Raw genomic sequence first — 17,006 nt, forward strand, 5'->3', positions numbered from 1 at the left:
TGCCCGTAGAACACTTTGTTGGAAATGGCGCTGGCTTTAGATATTTTTGTCTCTGGCTCCCTCCTTCCTCATTGCTTTACTCTCAGTCTTGGGAAGTGCAGGAAGCCACGTTCGGCCCTCCTTGCTCCTCCCCATCTGTGCTAGGCTCCATGGCAGGGCGTCCACTGGGGAGGGGGGGCAGCAGAGGAGCATACGACAGGGCTCATTGACCCCCCAGCCAGCCAGGCTCACCGTGGGGAGGGATTGTGGCTGACAGGCAGGTGTGTAGTCAGGCCCACTTTCATGCAGATGGAAAAAGTGGCATGAAAAACAATCTTAGTAAATTCACTGCCCACTAATTCAAACAGGGTCAGGGAAGTACGGTGAAATGAATCCTGTTTGATGCTGGTGTTCAATTTGGCCGCGCCACATCTGGGTTCTCACGTGGACTTTTCTACAGACAAGCGGTGTGATGAGGCTGAGTCCCTTCGCCTCTCTGAGACTCGCTTTCCCACGTCTGTACGTGGAGCTGGTTGCTAACACCTGCCTGGTTTTGGTCCGTGCTCCACTGCAGGCATCTCCCCCAGGAGCCACCAGGCCCTGGGCCCTCAGTGCTGGCCAGAGGAGTGGTCCCGTGTGCCTGACATGCAGCTCTTGTGAGGACACCCTGGCCGTGATTAGGAGAAGAGAGGGATGAGGACACAACTTCCTACCAAGAGAGCCGGGCAGAGTCTCCTGCAGATGTGTACTCACCCTTCCGTGGAGTAGCTGAGAGAATGGTCAAGACAGAGCATTAAAAAAGGAGAATGGAAGGGAGTGGAAGAAATGGAGAAAGAAATGGAGAAAGAAGGAAGAAAGGGAGAATGGAAAAGAAAGAGAGAAAGGGAAGAAGGAAGGGAAGCGGAAGTCGCCTCACTGAGAAGCGGGACTGCACTTGCATGTCCGGGCCCTGGAGGCAGGCTAGCCCTCAGGAGCTGCCGCCGCAGCCCGGGGGAGACCAGCGGGCCCTGGGAAAGGCTCACGGGCCCTGGAGATGTCCTGTGACCTGGCGCCCCCTCCACTGGGTATGAGGCCCTGTTTCCTCATTTGTAGACACCAACGGTTCATGAAACACGGGAAAAGTGCTCAGCACAGCACCTGGCCCTGAATAACGACTCATGATTGCCTCTTCCTCACGGTCTCAGTTGCGTGCAGCGTGGTGAACGCACAGTGAGCGAGCCCCAATGGGCAGGGAAGCAGCCGTGAAAGGAGCCCGTGGGGAGACCTGGGTCCTGACCCGGTGTCATGCCGCGGCTGTAGACAAGGCAGAACCAGTTCACTTCTCTGAAAACCAAGAGACTGGGGCAGATGGTGGCCGTGAAGACAGTCAATGCAGAAGTCGTCCGTGGGAGCATTTGGAGGGTGTGGCGTGGGCCACTGTCTCAGGACTGGCTGGTGCCGCCTGTTTGGCCTGTGTGTGGGGTTCCTCACCTGGGACCCAGGGGATCACACTCTGTGGAGCAGCAGGAGCCCTCGGGCAGCTGGGGGACATGCGCTCCTGCCCCATTGTGATGGGTGGGCTCTGATGCTATGACAACAGGGACCACTCCCGGACCTCCCTTCCGGGTAGAGCCTGCAAATTAGAGGCCAGGAACAAGAAAGAGTGGCTTCCCAGGCGCACAGCTCATGAGGCCATGGAGGGATAAGAGCCAGTCTCAGCCCCCTTCAGTTTCCTGCACAAAATGGTCAAAGGGAGACGCTTCAACCCACCCTTAGACAAGGACGGAAGATGGGTAAGAAGGGTGATGCCCTCTCTTGCCTTTCTCAGGCCACAGGGGTGTGGTCAGGCACAGAGCTGAGCTCAGATCCTATTGCTGCTACTTACCATAGTATGACGTCTGACAGATCCCTTCATCCCGTGTCAGTTCTTTCACCTGTGAAACGGGAAGCTCATATCTGATTCTCGGAGGATCAGATGAAATTAGTCTGTGCATAAACCACTCAGCAGACTGGTATCCTGTGAATGTCCATGAGGTAGTAATTGCTGTGTTTCTCTGCTTTTTCTATTTTTCATAAAGTCTATCCTCTGACATGGGCTTCCCAGGTGGTGCTAGTGGAACCCACCTGCTGATACAGGAGACATAAGAGACATAGGTTTGATCCCTGGGTCGGGAAGATCCCCTGCAGGAGGGCATGGCAACCTACTCCTGTATTCTTGCCAGGAAAATCCCATGGACAGAGGAGCCTGGCAAACTGCAGTCACACACGGAGCCTGGAAAACAGGGTCACACACAGAGCTGTTCCGACTTAAGTGACTTAGCAGGCATGCACGCATCTTCTGATATACTATGTAATTTATTATACGTGTGACTTTTCTCTTCCTCCTAGAATATAAATCCCATGGACCCGGTATCTTTGTCTTTTTTTCCCACTGGTTGTATCACAGAAAACAGTGTTACTAACCTCTCTTAGGGCAGTAACACACAGAAAAAATTTTTTAAAGATTTGTTTAAAAGGAAAAAAATGGAAAATATCTTGGAAAATTGGGGCCTGAAAGCTTAATCTCAGTCTCTTTATCTGTTAAATGGAAGCATAATATACCGAGGTTAGAGGCCATGGTGAGGATTAATGAGACAATGGATACAAAGATGCTTAGTATAATGCATGGAAGCACCGTTGCTAACCATTATATACATAATATATATGCATATATGTGATATAAGTCCGTGTGTCCACCATGCAGAACCCATGGATACAAAGGGGAACTAACCAACTTGAGCATCTCTGGGTTTTGGTACCCACAAGGTGGGATGAGGAGAGCCAATCCCCTGCAGCTCCCAAAGGATATATATTTATACTGATATTCTTTCCTGTTGTATACCCTACTCCATTCCACAAAAGTTTAAAGTAATGAATGGAAAATATTCAAAATAAAGTATAAGGTATATAAAAATAAAACCTCAGAACCAGTTTAAATATACTTTAAGAGGCTGAGACTGGGACAATATATAACACAGAAACATAGAAAATGGGAAATATATGAAATATGTAACATAGATATGCAGGCCATATGGCTTAAACAATTTGGAGTCAAACAAATTTGACTCTGAGTTTCCTGGCAGCTAAAGTGAGATGGGAAACAGGGTGAACTATATACACTAGCTGGTCAGGAAGAAACAAGTGTAAGCTTCTCAGACTAAAGAGCTTGGCCTCTTTTAATCACCTACAGTATCGGGATTCTGTTTGACTGAATATTATTATAAAAAGCTGACTACAGAGCCTTCACAGAAAAGGGTTTCTGCTCCTCGAGTAACAGTGATGCCGAAAATTCAGCTGTTCTGTGTACCGGTGCTGAATTGAATCTCAGAAACAGGATTTTGGGTGAAGTTACAAAAGGATAACTTTATAACTTTGCCAGGAAAAGGGGGGCACAGTGGACTCCTGCCTTGAAAACGTATGTCCCAGCTTGGAGAGGATAGTGAGAAATTTTATAGTAATGCAACAAACAGGGTGTGATCAGCTTGTGGACATTCTTCTGATGGGTTGGTGGTGAGCTAAGTGTGAGTCAGCATCATCAACCTTCAGGTCCAACCGGTCTGAGGTCGATGCCCTCGTGGGCTGCATACCATCCTTAACCACTGACTTCTCCCTCCTGAGGGGTTTCAGTATTTGCAAACGAGCTCAAAGCTGCTGTGGTGTGCATCCCACAGTGGGGAACCAGGACCTTGCCCCAAGGCTACACAGTTGCTTCTCCCGACTTGTTTCTCCCTCTCTCACATCCCTTCCCTTCCCTAATTAACAACGGCTTGAGTCTGCCCATTAGAACTCAGGGAAGTCTTGGAGGTTGAAGGAAACCTATTTCCTGTCATCAAAGAAATGGGGGGACACAGAATGGCTTTGGGCCTGGAGGCCCCCCAGGGCCCTGCTTGGAATCAACAACCAGTGCAGAAGGAGGCAGTTCAGGGCTGGTGCAGATGCCCTGGGATGTCTTTGGAGGCCCAGGTTCTTCTCAGCCTCTCCTGTCACCCTCAGTGTGGTGTCAGCTCAGGCAGATAAATGAGGAGGAAGTCCAATTGCAAAAGGATGGAAGGCGCCTGTCAGTTGCATCCGCACCTTTTCCGGGAGAAAACAATCGCTTTCCCAGTAGCCCCACCCACAGACTTAGGCTTTCATTTCTAGGGTTATGCGTCCAATTTAGCTGCAAGGGAGTTGGAGGACGGTTTTTATTCTTTGACTAAGCCTCGATCTTAGTGCGATCTTAGTTCCCTGACCAGGGATTGAACCCATGTCCCCTGCAGTGGAAGCACTGAAAGTGTGAAGTCTTAACTGCTGGACCACCAAGGAAGTCCTCGGGAAGTGTTTCTTAAACCAGCCATGTTGCTACTCCAGTCAGTGTTGTGTAATAAGGGAGACATCAAGAAAGAGCATGGCTCCTCCTGCTGGGGATCCTAGGAATGTACCAGGAACCAGTTTAAGAAGGAAGACTTTATCTCCCCAAAGTCTAACCAGAGCCTACGGTGTGGGTCTCCTTTCTGCTGCCAGCACCTAAGAGAATAAAAAGGACAGAGCTGACATGAAGTTTCCCTAAGTAACTTGTAGACGAGTTGGGAAAATTAAAGAAATTGTTGGTTTTGCGTCAGCAGCAGCCCATTTGGGAGACAGTAATTGCCACATTGGAGGTGACAGTCATTTCACAGTTGACCTTGCCGGTGGTGATCTGGCTGTTGCCGAGTAGAAAAGGCACTCTGCACACACGTTCACCTTCCTGTTTAATATTTCAGTCATTGAGTGATTGAATGCAGCAAAAATTTCACCGCCAACTAGTTAAAAAGCTATATTTCACGGTTACAATATCTAACAGAAGGGTTTATTTCACAGCTATCATGTTATAGCCATTAAATATATATTTTAAAAGAGTGGAATTAAAATGCTAGAGCCATTTTTTTTTTTACAGTGATTTAGTCCATAGTGTTGCAGAATACAAATGAACTCAAGTCATTCAGCTGGTGAGAAGAACCCTTCTGGATGTAGAAAAACTCCCTACCCATGGCCTGATTCTCCGTAACTTGGAAAAGCAGATTGGAGGTAGAGGAAAGGAAAGGCTCTGAGTTTGGAGGCCCTTTGTATTACTTATACTTACTTAAAAATTGCTTTAAAACCATTAAAAATGTATATATCATACAGAATGAATTAGAAATGGGTAGGTTGACTTTGAAAATTTTCTATGGTATATGGTTAAGTGATGAATTTAAGCAAACTCCAGGAGATAGTGAAGGAAGGGAAGCCTGGTGTGCTGCAATCCATGGGGTTGCAAAGAGTTGGACACGACTGAGCGACTGAACTACAAGAACGACAATGTTAAGCAAGAAAAGCAAGTTATGCTGTAGAGCACGGGGTGCTCAGCTTGGTGCTCTGTGATGACCTAGAGCGGTGGGATGGGGAAGTGGGAGGGAGGCTCAAAAGGGAGGGGATATATGTGTGCTTATGGCACCCCACTCCAGTACTCTTGCCTGGAAAATCCCTTGGATGGAGGAGCCTGGTGGGCGGCAGTCCATGGGGTCGCTAAGAGTCGAACACGACTGAGCGACTTCACTTTCACTTTTCACTTTCCTGCATAGGAGAAGGAAATCCCAGGGACAGGGGAGCCTGGTGGGCTGCCGTCTATGGGGTCGCACAGAATGGGACATGACTGAAGTGACTTAGCAGCAGCAGCACAGCTGATTCACTTTCTTGTACAGCAGAAACTAACAGAATATTGTAAAACAATTATACTCCAATAAAAAAGGGAAAAAAGGAAAGCGAGGTACAAAATAGTATGAGTTATACGGTCCGATTTTTGTATAACAGTGTAAGTCCCCTTTGTAGGTCCTGGTGTTTGTGAAGGAATATATGGGAGCTATTGTTGTTATTATTATTATTTTATCTGGGATGACAAGAAGAGAATGGAGAGGGTAACCACAAGTTACTGGGTTTGTTTTTGTTTTTGTTTTTTTTTAACCACTGGCTGTCAGGGAATTCCCAAAAGTTAACTGTTAAAAATTTTAAGGTATTTGTAATTTTTTGAAATCACATTTATAACACGATCCTGTGTGCGTGCTAAATTGCTTCAGTCGTGTCTCTTTGCGGCCCCATGGACAGTAGCCCACCAGGCTCCTCTGTCCATGGGATTCTCTAGGCAAGAATACTGGAGTGGGTTGCCATGGCCTCCTCCAGGGGAGCTTCCCAACCCTGGGATGGAACCCATGTTTCCTACATCTCCTGCCTTGGCCTGGGAAGCCCGATACAATCTGCATGGGATTCCTTCCTTGTGTTTTTCTTTATTGTCTGAACTTTTAACACCATGAGCAAGTATTCTAACTCTAATCAAAAACAAAGACGATTATTTTTGTTGTGGAAAATGAGACAATGGAATAGAGGCACTCAATTAAGAAATGTTTAAACGATGGCAAGGAAGCCTTCCTTTTCCCTGGTGCCCTCCTCCAAAGTGACCCTGTCATTCATCCATAGCAGGGCCGGTCCACGTGATGTTGGTTGGCTCCTGCGGTCACTTCCTTGCCCTTGATCCCTGTCCCTGCTCTGCTCATCCCATGGGCAGCCACTCACACGTGTTCAATGGCAACTCTGTTACTGAGATGTGCTCTTGTAAATTATGTAGTGTTGTTTTGTGTGCATGGATTATTTATTTCTGTAAATGGTGCCGGGTTACAGATCTCATCCTGTTTCTTCTTTTCCGCATTGCTATGTGTTGTATAAACCATTGCTTTTTCTCTGCCAACAATGCCCCACTGAGTATACCATACAGACGACATAATCTCTCCACCTTTTGACATAAATAGTAGCGTACTAAATGCGCTCTTGTGTGGAGATTAAACAAAAGCCATAGTTGTATGTACAGTTATATCATGACTTGAGAAGGAATGGGAGAAAACAACAGTGTTAACCAATATCGTTGTAATCCCGAAGACAAGGAAGGACTGGCCTTTGGTGCGACAGTGGGCTTGGGGATAAGGGAGGGGACAGCTGTGAGCAAGAATAGAACCTGTCGACAGCTAGTGAACACTCTCTGGGTGCAGCATTTTTCTCTTTTAATCACATCTGCTCAGTCAGGTGGAGCTTCCCCAGAAGCTCAATGGTGAGCAATCCACCTGCAGTGCAGGAGCCACAGGAGACGTAGGTTCAGCCCCTGGGTCCGGAGGATCCCCTGGAGGAGGGCGTGACAACCCACTCCAGTATTCTTGCCTGGAGGATCCCATGGACGGGGAGTCTGGTGGGCTACAGTCCATGGGGTTGGGAAGAGTTGGACATGACTGAAGCAACTTAGCACGCATGCACTGTATCGAGTAGGTTATTATTATTCCCATTTTACAGATAAAGAAACTGGAAAAATAAGTCTCTTGCGGAAGGCTGACCTTCTAGGAGAGAGAGCTGGGATTGGACCCAGGGACATTGAGTCTATTGTCTGTGACCCACCACCACATTATGTTACCTCCCTTTGCAAGAATTTTCGCTAAGAGTTGGGGGTCTTGCCTTCTGTTTGTATCTTATTTGTATTCAGTTGGTATCTTGGTTTCTCTCCTAGAGATCGCCACTTCAAAGGCCACTTTGTAGGAGTGGCTTTTAAGAGGTGATGTTTATGTAAAATTGGGGTGAGCTGTAGTGGCTATCAAGCAGAACCCACATCCCTCTTTGGGAATGGACTCCTGGCCTAGCTGCTGAGAGCGTGGCTTGGTGGGTGGAGGGGTCCAACCCTAGATACTCCTTGGCTGAAAAGAGCTGCTTCCTCAAGGTCAGTTGCTTCCTGGGTCCTACACCTTCCTCTCCTACCCAGTGACTGATGGGCAAGAGCGCACAAGGGGCCAGTCCCCTCACTCCATCAGGCCGACTCTGAGAAGCCACTCCGTGTCTGGAGCTCCCTATGGGGTTAGTCTAGACCGTCTTTGGGACCACCTTCCTCGACCCAGTCCTGTTTCCTTCCTGCCTGTTCACAGGGAGATACGAAAGCCCACTCCCAGCTCACCCCTGGCATCCAAATAATTTTCCCACCCTCTACCATTCTGCATTTTCTGTAGAGACTCAACGCGACCCTTCTCACCTTCCTGGGCCTTAAGATGCACCCCTTACCTGCAGGAGGTTGGCTCACCCCTGGGAACACGGGCTGAATGCTTGGCCCCGAGTGTGGGGCACTCCCTGACCACCAGGAAGGTCTCAGATAACACATTCTGTCTCCTTGGAGCTCATTGGCTCCCTCCCGTGGGACCGCACCCCCCTCACCAGGCCGTGGAACCGTTTCCAGGCTCCAAGCAGCAGGGTGGCCCCTGTAACTTGAAACGGCCGGCAGTGGTGGCCTTGGGCCATGACAATATTTTTTGTCTTGGAAAGGATACTTGAAAATTACGAAAATTATGCCATTTCCATCGCATGCCAGAAGCACCCAAATTGCATTTTAATCCTTTTACAGAGGAAGCCCTGATACTTGGCTTTGAGAGTCAGATGTGTCTGGTTTTAATCAAGGCGTGTGTGCTGTTTTTCCAGTTCCCTCACATTGGACTAACACAAAAGATGCCAGAATCCATCACAAGTACGATGTTGAAAGAGTCCCACAGTCCACGTTTATCTCGGCAAGTGGAGGAGAAGCTTCCGCCCATCTACAAATTGCGGGAGAAGGTGGGTCCAGGGCGCTTGCCACGCGCCCCCGTGGCTCTCCAAGGGGGTGGTACTGCTTGGAGGGAACTGCTCACTAGATCTCCCTGGATCCCGACATTCTGGCAGCATCCTCACTTCATAATTGGTCACCACGGCTCCTCAAATACTCTCTAGAAGGAACTACCTCCTGGTCCAGATGATGAAATTACTCTTCTGTGAACAGAGCTCTTAACACGCATGTTCTACCTCCCTGGCCAGCTCATGAGCTGCTTAAGGGGCTGCAAATGGCCGGTGGTAGAAGCAGGGTTGACTTCACACTTAGCAGCCCTGGACCAGAGAGCTCTGGTCTACTAGGATCCTTATTGGCCAGACGAAGGAGATGGCTTCAGAATTCCTTTCCAGCCTTCAATTCCATGCCTACTGACTTCCCTTTCCTTGCCTCTCAATAAGGTATTTTAAAGAAACCTTGTTATAATTTTAAGAAAGCTGGCAATGAAGTGGAGTTTCAAAGCCTTGAGCTGATGTACACACCTAACCCCTCCAGTGTTTGCTATTTGCTCCATCACTGTGGAAGCGTTTAGTTCTCACTTAGCAGTCAACCTGCCTGCTCCGTCTTCCTTCCAGGCCGCTGTAGGCAGGTTCTGGAAGCCTGCTGTGGTTCCAATGTGTGCCTTTTTATCTCTCCCCTCGCTCTTTTCCAGCAAGCAGTAAATAACAACTTCCCCTTCTCTGCTCATGACAATCGTCACAGCTTTCAAGACTCTGGGTTCTACTTTGACTCTGTGAGTATTTCTCCCCACATTGCTAAAAAGATGAACAGCAACATCAGGGCTCTTGATTTTCTGAGACCTGGTGAAGATTGAGGACTGGCCTCAAAATTGGAGTAAAATTAAAGCCTCATAACAGGTTACCGGGGGCGGGGCGGGGGGGGAAAGCGTAAATTCTCAGATTCCCACTTGGCTTTCAAAATCCACACCAGCCTCCCTTCTGCTTAGGTTTTCTTGTGTGTGAATTTCATGCTTACCAAAGTGCTTTCCCATAAACCTTCTAATTTGTGAGCTTTTTTTGTGAAGATCTGTCATGAGAAGGAAGGATTGCCTATGTGTGTCTCTGGACCGCAGAGCCAGGACCCACAAGGCGGCGTCAAACGAATGGATGGGGAGTTTTTATGATATGAAGGAATCCCTACTAACTGCAGTTATCTTCTTCCTGGAGATGGTGTTTCCCCATCACTGAAAAAAACAAAGTCTGATAGCGCTGGCTAGTGGTGGTTAACACAGATATGGAAATAGATATGTGAGCTACATATGTAATTTGTAAATTTTCTAATGGCCACATTAGTAAGATTTGAGGAGGAAGCCTGTGGGTAGAGACCCACGTGCTGCTTCCTTCACTGGGAATCCTCTGGGATGGGAGAGAATCCTCGGATCTCTCGGAGTAAGAGCCCTCCCACGGAGTGCTGGGGATGCAGCCTGGGGTGGATACAGCCGCCTGGGTGTAGAGAACCTACTCAGGCTTCCTGGCTGTCCAGGCTGGGGTTCTCTGCTTCAGTCCTCCGTGTCCTAGAAGCCCAGCCCCTTGCGTGGGAGTATGAAGGCTGCGAAGATCATGAGGTTGTGTCAGTTTACAGCCTCCCAAAAGTTGATAAAGGATGCCTCCTGTAAGAGTGGTCATTTAAACACAAGATGTCGTGGAGGTGGTTTTATTAAAGACCTCCAAACTGTGGTCTTGAATATCTTCCTCCTAATCTGCTTGTGATCCTTCTCCAGGGCTTGGGACGTAAGAAGATCTCCCCAGAAAAAAGGCAACACGTTTCAAGAAATTTCAATCTTTGGGCATGTGACTATGTTCCATCTTGTCTCGATGGCTTTTCAAATAACCAAATATCATATGTTTACAAGGAAGCTGTGGTGGTCCCAATTTTCAGACGCTTTCCAAGACATCATCATGAGATATGGAACACTTTTAAATTTATGCCCCAGCAAATCTATACAGAGTTTTGGAAAAAGAATCCAAAAGTAAGATTCCTGATTAACAAAAAGACCAGTTCTCCACTAACCCTTCCAAAAGATCCTTGATGTTTTGCAATATTGGTATTTCGTTGGACATTCTACAAGTATGTGTTTTCTGATGCAGCACTGATGTTCGATATCAGATTTGTTTAGAATTATTTAGAGAATGTAGACTGCATGTGCCTTAATGCTGAAATGATGTTTTCTTGCAGTGATAAACATAGAGATTAAAGTCCTTATATAGAGAAACCAGCATGGCAACAGATAACCTTACCACTCCCCCAAATATTCTAATGGTTTTAATATTGAAAATGTTGTAATGGTTTGAAAATATTCTAATGGTTTTAATAAGGTTGAAAAATATTCAGGCCCTTATAAAATAAAGATATTTGATGATATACACATTTTAAATGAATATGTTCGAAAGGAAAATTCTATTCTAATGGTTTTAATATTGAAAATATTGTAATGTTTGAAAATATTCTAATCGTTTTAATAAGGTTGAAAAATATTCAGGCCCTTATAAAATGAAGATATTTGATGATATACACATTTTAAATGAATATGTTTGAAAGGAAAATGTGCTTAAATTTAAAAATTGCCACATTAACTTCAGGGAGAGTTTTAAAAGTACATGATTAATATAGGCTTACATTTTCATCTTGAAGTTTCAAGCAAAATAGAGGAAGCTGGAGTCCCCTCCGATTTTACTGCATCTCTAATCCTTGTCCCCAGAAAAAAGCTCACCGTTTGTTTCTGTTCTGTACATTTACAATCATACGTATGTGTGCAGCTATGTACAGATTTTGAACATAAACTGTTACATAGAACATGCGTTCTTGCTGTACATAAGTGATCTTGAAGTTCTTGCAACGTCAATAGGAATAGGTTGGTTTGCTTTTTAAACTACTGCACTATATCCCCTAAGTTGGATGTTTTAAAAAAAACTGTCTTCCTAATGAGCACTTGAATTGTTTCTAGTTTGGAACTGGAAAGGCTTGGTGCTACATGACATGCTTGATCGGGCGCTTTGGGTGGGTGTTCACATGTACTCTGGAGTCAGCTCTGAAAGTTGCCTTTGTTACTGCTGGATTGGACCCTATGCATGGTTCTTGTTTATTTGTATAACTGTTTGCACTGTGCAGCATGTGGGATCTTAGTTCCCTGACCAGGAATTGAACTTGCAACCCCTTCACTGGAAGGATGGAGTCTTAACCTCTGGACCACCAGGGAATTACTCGCACAAGGTTTTAATGTGCCAAATCACCTTTAAAAAAAGACTGGACCAATTAAACTTCCACCAACAGTATCTGTGGGTTTTTGTTTCTCTCCCCCTCCAAAATTATCTTTTAGATATTGAAGGATATCTAAGGACAAAAACTATCTTGTTATCTTATTTTGCATTTTTCTGTTAGTGAAGTGGACCATCTTTTCCCACTCAGGGGCCATTTCTATCGCCCTTTGAATGGAACACTGTGGCCCTCATTCTGTATCAAAATTAACTTGTTTCTATTTACATATGTTTTCTAGGTGAATTTTAGAATAAGCTTTCAAGTAAATCCACTGGCAATTTGATAGGAATTTCCCTGAATTGAGATATTAATTTATAAAAGAATTGACATCTTTATACCATGGTATATCTCCCCATTTGTTCAAATATTATTTTATATTCTTTAATAAAGTTGTATGATTTTTCTCACAAAAGTACGAGATGTTTCTTTTCTATGTTTATTCCTGTGTACTTTGAAATGTGGCTATTTTGAATGTATGTGTGTGTATGTGTGTGTGTGTGTGTTTAAGTTATACTTTTTGGTTAGTTTTATCTGATGCATAAAAAAGGCTATTGATTTCTATATGTGAATCTTGTATTTAACTACTTGGATAAACTTCTTAGAATAAATTAAAAAAATATTCTAATAAAATAAAAATAAAATTTTATTTTCAGTTGATTCTTTTGGATTTTCTATGTGGATAACTATATCATTTGTGAATATGATAATTTATATAATTTCTAGAATTTATAGGGCCCTCCCCATCTTTTTGCATCAGGTACAATTTGAACATTAGCACAGATAGTGCATACGCTTTCTTATGTCTGAATTTATTGGGGCTGATTCTAATGGGTCACTCTGACATCTGACTGTTGTTGTGACTTTGAGATAGGCAACTTTTACCTAGGTAAGAATATTCTTTTGTATTCTTACTTTCCTGGGTTTCCCCCCCTAAGATATATATCTTTAAGTATATGTACATGGGGAAAGTTTCAAATTAAATAAAAATAAATGGTAAAAAGTATTTTCTTTCACATTCCTGACTCCCAGTCTCCATTTTCTCTCCCAGCGCCAGCTCTGTGGCCTTTTAAAAAAGTTATTACTGTTTAAAAATTGAAGTATAGTTTATTACAGTATCGTGTTAGTTTCTGGTATATAACAAAGTGATTCAGGTATATATATATAATATGTATGTATATTCTTTTTCATATTCTTTCCATTATAGTTTATTATTATACGAGATATTGAATATAGTTCCCTGTGCTGTACAGTAGGACCTTGTTCTTTGTCTTTTTATATATAGTAGTTTGCAGCCTCTAATCCCTAAACTTCTAATGTATCCCTTCCTCACTCATTCGATAACCGTAATTTTTCTCTGTGTCTGTGAGTATGTTTCTTTTTGTAAATAAGGTCATTTGTCACATTTTTTTCGATTCCACTTATTAGTGATATTGTATAGTATTTGTCTTTGACGGACTTCACTTAGTATGCTAATCTCTACGTCCATCCATGTTGCTTCAGATGGCATTATTTTATTCTTTTTTATGGCTGAGTAGTACTACATCGTCTTTATTCATCTGCCTGTTGACTTTCTTTTAATATGCAGCCTTCTCTTGGTAAGCTATGGCATGGATTTTCCCTCTCTGTCTCTCAAACACACCTACCCTTAACAAACACCAGTGGTCCCACCTGCCACTGCTGCTTTCTGCCACACCGCCACCAACCACTCTCATGAATACAGCATTCTCTCTCGGTACTTACAAATCTACTTCTCTTTTGCAAACATGGCTGGTTGGTATTTCATTACACGGATATGTCATAGTCCCTTAATCTTTTGATAATCATTTAGGTAGTTTACAGTCTTTTCCTACTATAAACAATTAGAAATAAACTCATTAATAGATAAACATTTGCATTCAGCTGTGATATTTCTGTATGTTAAACTCATTGAAATACACTTGTTCAGTTAAAGAGTATGTGGATTTTAAATTTTAGTTCAAACTTCTCAAAGAGGCCGTGCTTCAACTTACCACTTCACTAGCAGATTATGAGACAGACAGATAGAAACCATGTTGCAAATGTTTTCTATAGCTGGTTGTTTTTTGTTCCTCTTTGTTGATATAGAAACTTAGACACATTTATTTTTATGTTAGTAGACTTCACTTCTTAGAACAGTTTACAAAGATGGAATGAAAGCATATACCCTCTCTCCCCCATATTCCCACTCCTGAGACTTTCCTCTGTTATTAACATCTTGCACTAGTGTGGTGTATACCATATTTTAGCCTTGCATGTATATTAATGTAGGAAAATGTAAGAATCTCTTGTTTAATGGCTTCTGGAACCACTGGTTTTTGTTAAGGGTGTGTGTTGAGACAGAGAGAGCAAAACAACGCCTTGCTCAGGACTCCTTTTGTTTGAGATTATTGAATGATTTAAACAGTTTTGTTGCAGTTCTTACTGTGTATGAGGTGACATTATAGCAAATGAAACTTTGGTATTTATTGAGATGATCATGTAAATTTTCTATATTACTCTGTTAATAATGTAGATTCATGGATTTTCTAACATGGAGCCATTTTAGCATTCCGAGGACAAACTCAAGCTGGTTATGATGTATTATTCTTTTGCTAAATCCAGGATTTGATATGTGAATATTTTATTTAGGATCTTAAAACCTATCTTTATTGTGCTCTGACACTGCTTATATAAATTGCAAATGTCTATAGAATTTGCCATGCAATCTCCTGGACCTGTTGTAGTTTACAGGTGTGTATCTTTGAACGTCTTTTCAATATATTTTACGGAGATCGGTCTGTATGGAGCTTCTATTTCTTTTTTTCCCTAGTTTTGGACAGTTTTATTTTTGAGGAAGTCATCTGTTTCACATGGATTTTAAAATTTGTGGTGCTTTAGTATATTCTCTTTCATGCTTTAAAGTTATGTCCCGTCTTTGACAAGCTGAATGTTGCTCACATATCTTTGCTCTTTCACCAAATCCACATGTTTGCTGTTGTTGATTGCTTTTGATCTTGATAATTTGTGCTTTCACGTTTACTAATTTTGTTCTTGAGCTTATTTTGATTTTTTCCTAGCTTCTCAAACTGAAAGCATAGCTCAGTTCTTTGCAGCCTTTCTTGTTTTCTTGTAAATGCAGGTAAGGTTGTTTCTTTCAAATACCACTGTGTAGCTACATCATGGTTTTCACATTATTAGCTCCTGGAAGTTACCGCTTTCCTTGCTGCATGGTCTCCCCGACTCCAAAACCAGGGAAGGAGTTCAAATCCCTTTCACGTTTGTAACCTCTCTCACCAGGAAGAGTCCTGTGCCCTTTCGAGGGACCGCATGACTAGATCTAACCCACCCGGGATAATCTCCGTATCTTTTTCGTTTGCTTGCTCATTATTAATAAACATTGATTTCTCACAATTTTGGAGGTTGGGAAGCCCAAGATCATGGTGGGGCAGGTTCTGTGTTTGATGAAGGCTTGTGCTCTCTGTAATTTATTGTGGCAAAAATGCAAATTTCGTGACTTAAGATCAATGAACTTGGGGCCTTAATTACATGTGGAAAATCTCCATTTCTCTATAACTTAAGTATGGGAATGACATTGCTTTATATTCACAGGTTCTGCCCATACTCAAGACCATGAGATTACATAAAAATGAGGGTCAACAGGGTCCCCTTAGAATGCTACCTGCCACAAATATCACAACCAGGTGATTTATGCTGGTACGAGCCACAGACCTTATTCAAATTTTACCAGCTTTACCTGTGTGAGTGTGTGCGCGTGAGTGTGTGTGCGTGTGTGTGCATGCGTGCGCATGAGTGTGCGTGAGTGTGTGCATGAGTGTGTGTGCGTGAGTGAGTGTGTGTGTGAGTGTGTGTGTGTTTTATGTGTATAGCCTCTTTTGCTGGCTACAAAACTATATATAGTTTATACTTACCTTGTTAATTGGCTAATAAAGTCTAACATTTACATGATATGCATACTTGTAAATTCAGTGGGCTATTTCAATTTGAGAATCCTTGGGTTTTTATTTTAAATTTTATAATTTTAAGGTTTTTTTGCTATACCTTTTTTTAAGGTGTTTTTTCCTTCTGGAGAAGGAAATGGCAACCTCTTGATGAAAGTGAAAGAGGAGAGTGAAAAAGTTGGCTTAAAGCTCAACATTCAGAAAACAAAGATCATGGCATCCGGTCCCATCACTTTATGGGAAATAGATGGGGAAACAGTGGAAACAGTGTCAGGCTTTATTTTTGGGGGCTCCAAAATCACTGCAGATGGTGACTGCAGCCATGAAATTAAAAGATGCTTACTCCGTGGAAGAAAAGTTATGACCAACCTAGACAGCATATTTAAAAGCAGAGACATTGCTTTGCCAACTAAGGTCCGTCTAGTCAAGGCTATGGTTTTTCTTGTGGTCATGTATGGATGTGAGAGTTGGATTGTGAAGAAGGCTGAGGGCCGAAGAATTGATGCTTTTGAACTGTGGTGTTGGAGAAGACTCTTGAGAGTCCCTTGGACTGCAAGGTGATCCAACCAGTCCACTCTGAAGGAGATCAACCCTGGGATTTCTTTGGAAGGAATGATGCCAATGCTGAAACTCCAGTACTTTGGCCACCTCATGTGAACAGTTGACTCTTTGGAAAAGACTGTGATGCTGGGAGGGATTGGGGGCAGGAGAAGAAGGGGACGACAGAGGATGAGATGGCTGGATGGCATCACGGACTCGATGGATGTGAGTCTGAGTGAACTCCGGGAGATGGTGATGAACAAGGAGGCCTGGCATGCTGCGATTCATGGGGTCGCAAAGAGTCGGACACAACTGAGCGTCTGAACTGAGCTGAACTCCAGTATTCTTGCCTGGAGAATCTCATGGATGGAGGAACTTGGTGGGCTACAGTCCACAGGTCGCAAAGAGTCAGACACAACTGAGTGACTTCACTTCACTTTTTTTGCTATAGAAAATTTCCTTCAATTATTTTCTCTCTTCCATTTCCCCGCTTTTCTTCTAGAATGCTTCTTAGATGGATATCGAAACTTCTGGACCTATCTCCTTTGACTCTCCGATATTCCTTTATGTTTTCTTTTGTCTTCTATGTTGCAAATTGTCTCTTC

The 17,006-nt window shown here is 43.6% G+C and overlaps 1 protein-coding gene across 1 annotated transcript; it reads left to right on the forward strand.

Moving 5' to 3' along the window:
* TEX36 (testis expressed 36) lies at positions 1,597-9,518 on the forward strand. Its single transcript, XM_018041136.1, has 3 exons — positions 1,597-1,751; positions 8,491-8,622; positions 9,303-9,518. The coding sequence occupies exons 1-3, from the start codon at positions 1,701-1,703 to the stop codon at positions 9,462-9,464; spliced, it is 345 nt and encodes a 114-aa protein (XP_017896625.1). The 5' UTR covers positions 1,597-1,700; the 3' UTR covers positions 9,465-9,518.

This window comes from Capra hircus, chromosome 26, assembly GCF_001704415.2.
Source record: "Capra hircus breed San Clemente chromosome 26, ASM170441v1, whole genome shotgun sequence".
Taxonomy (NCBI): Eukaryota; Metazoa; Chordata; class Mammalia; order Artiodactyla; family Bovidae; genus Capra; species Capra hircus.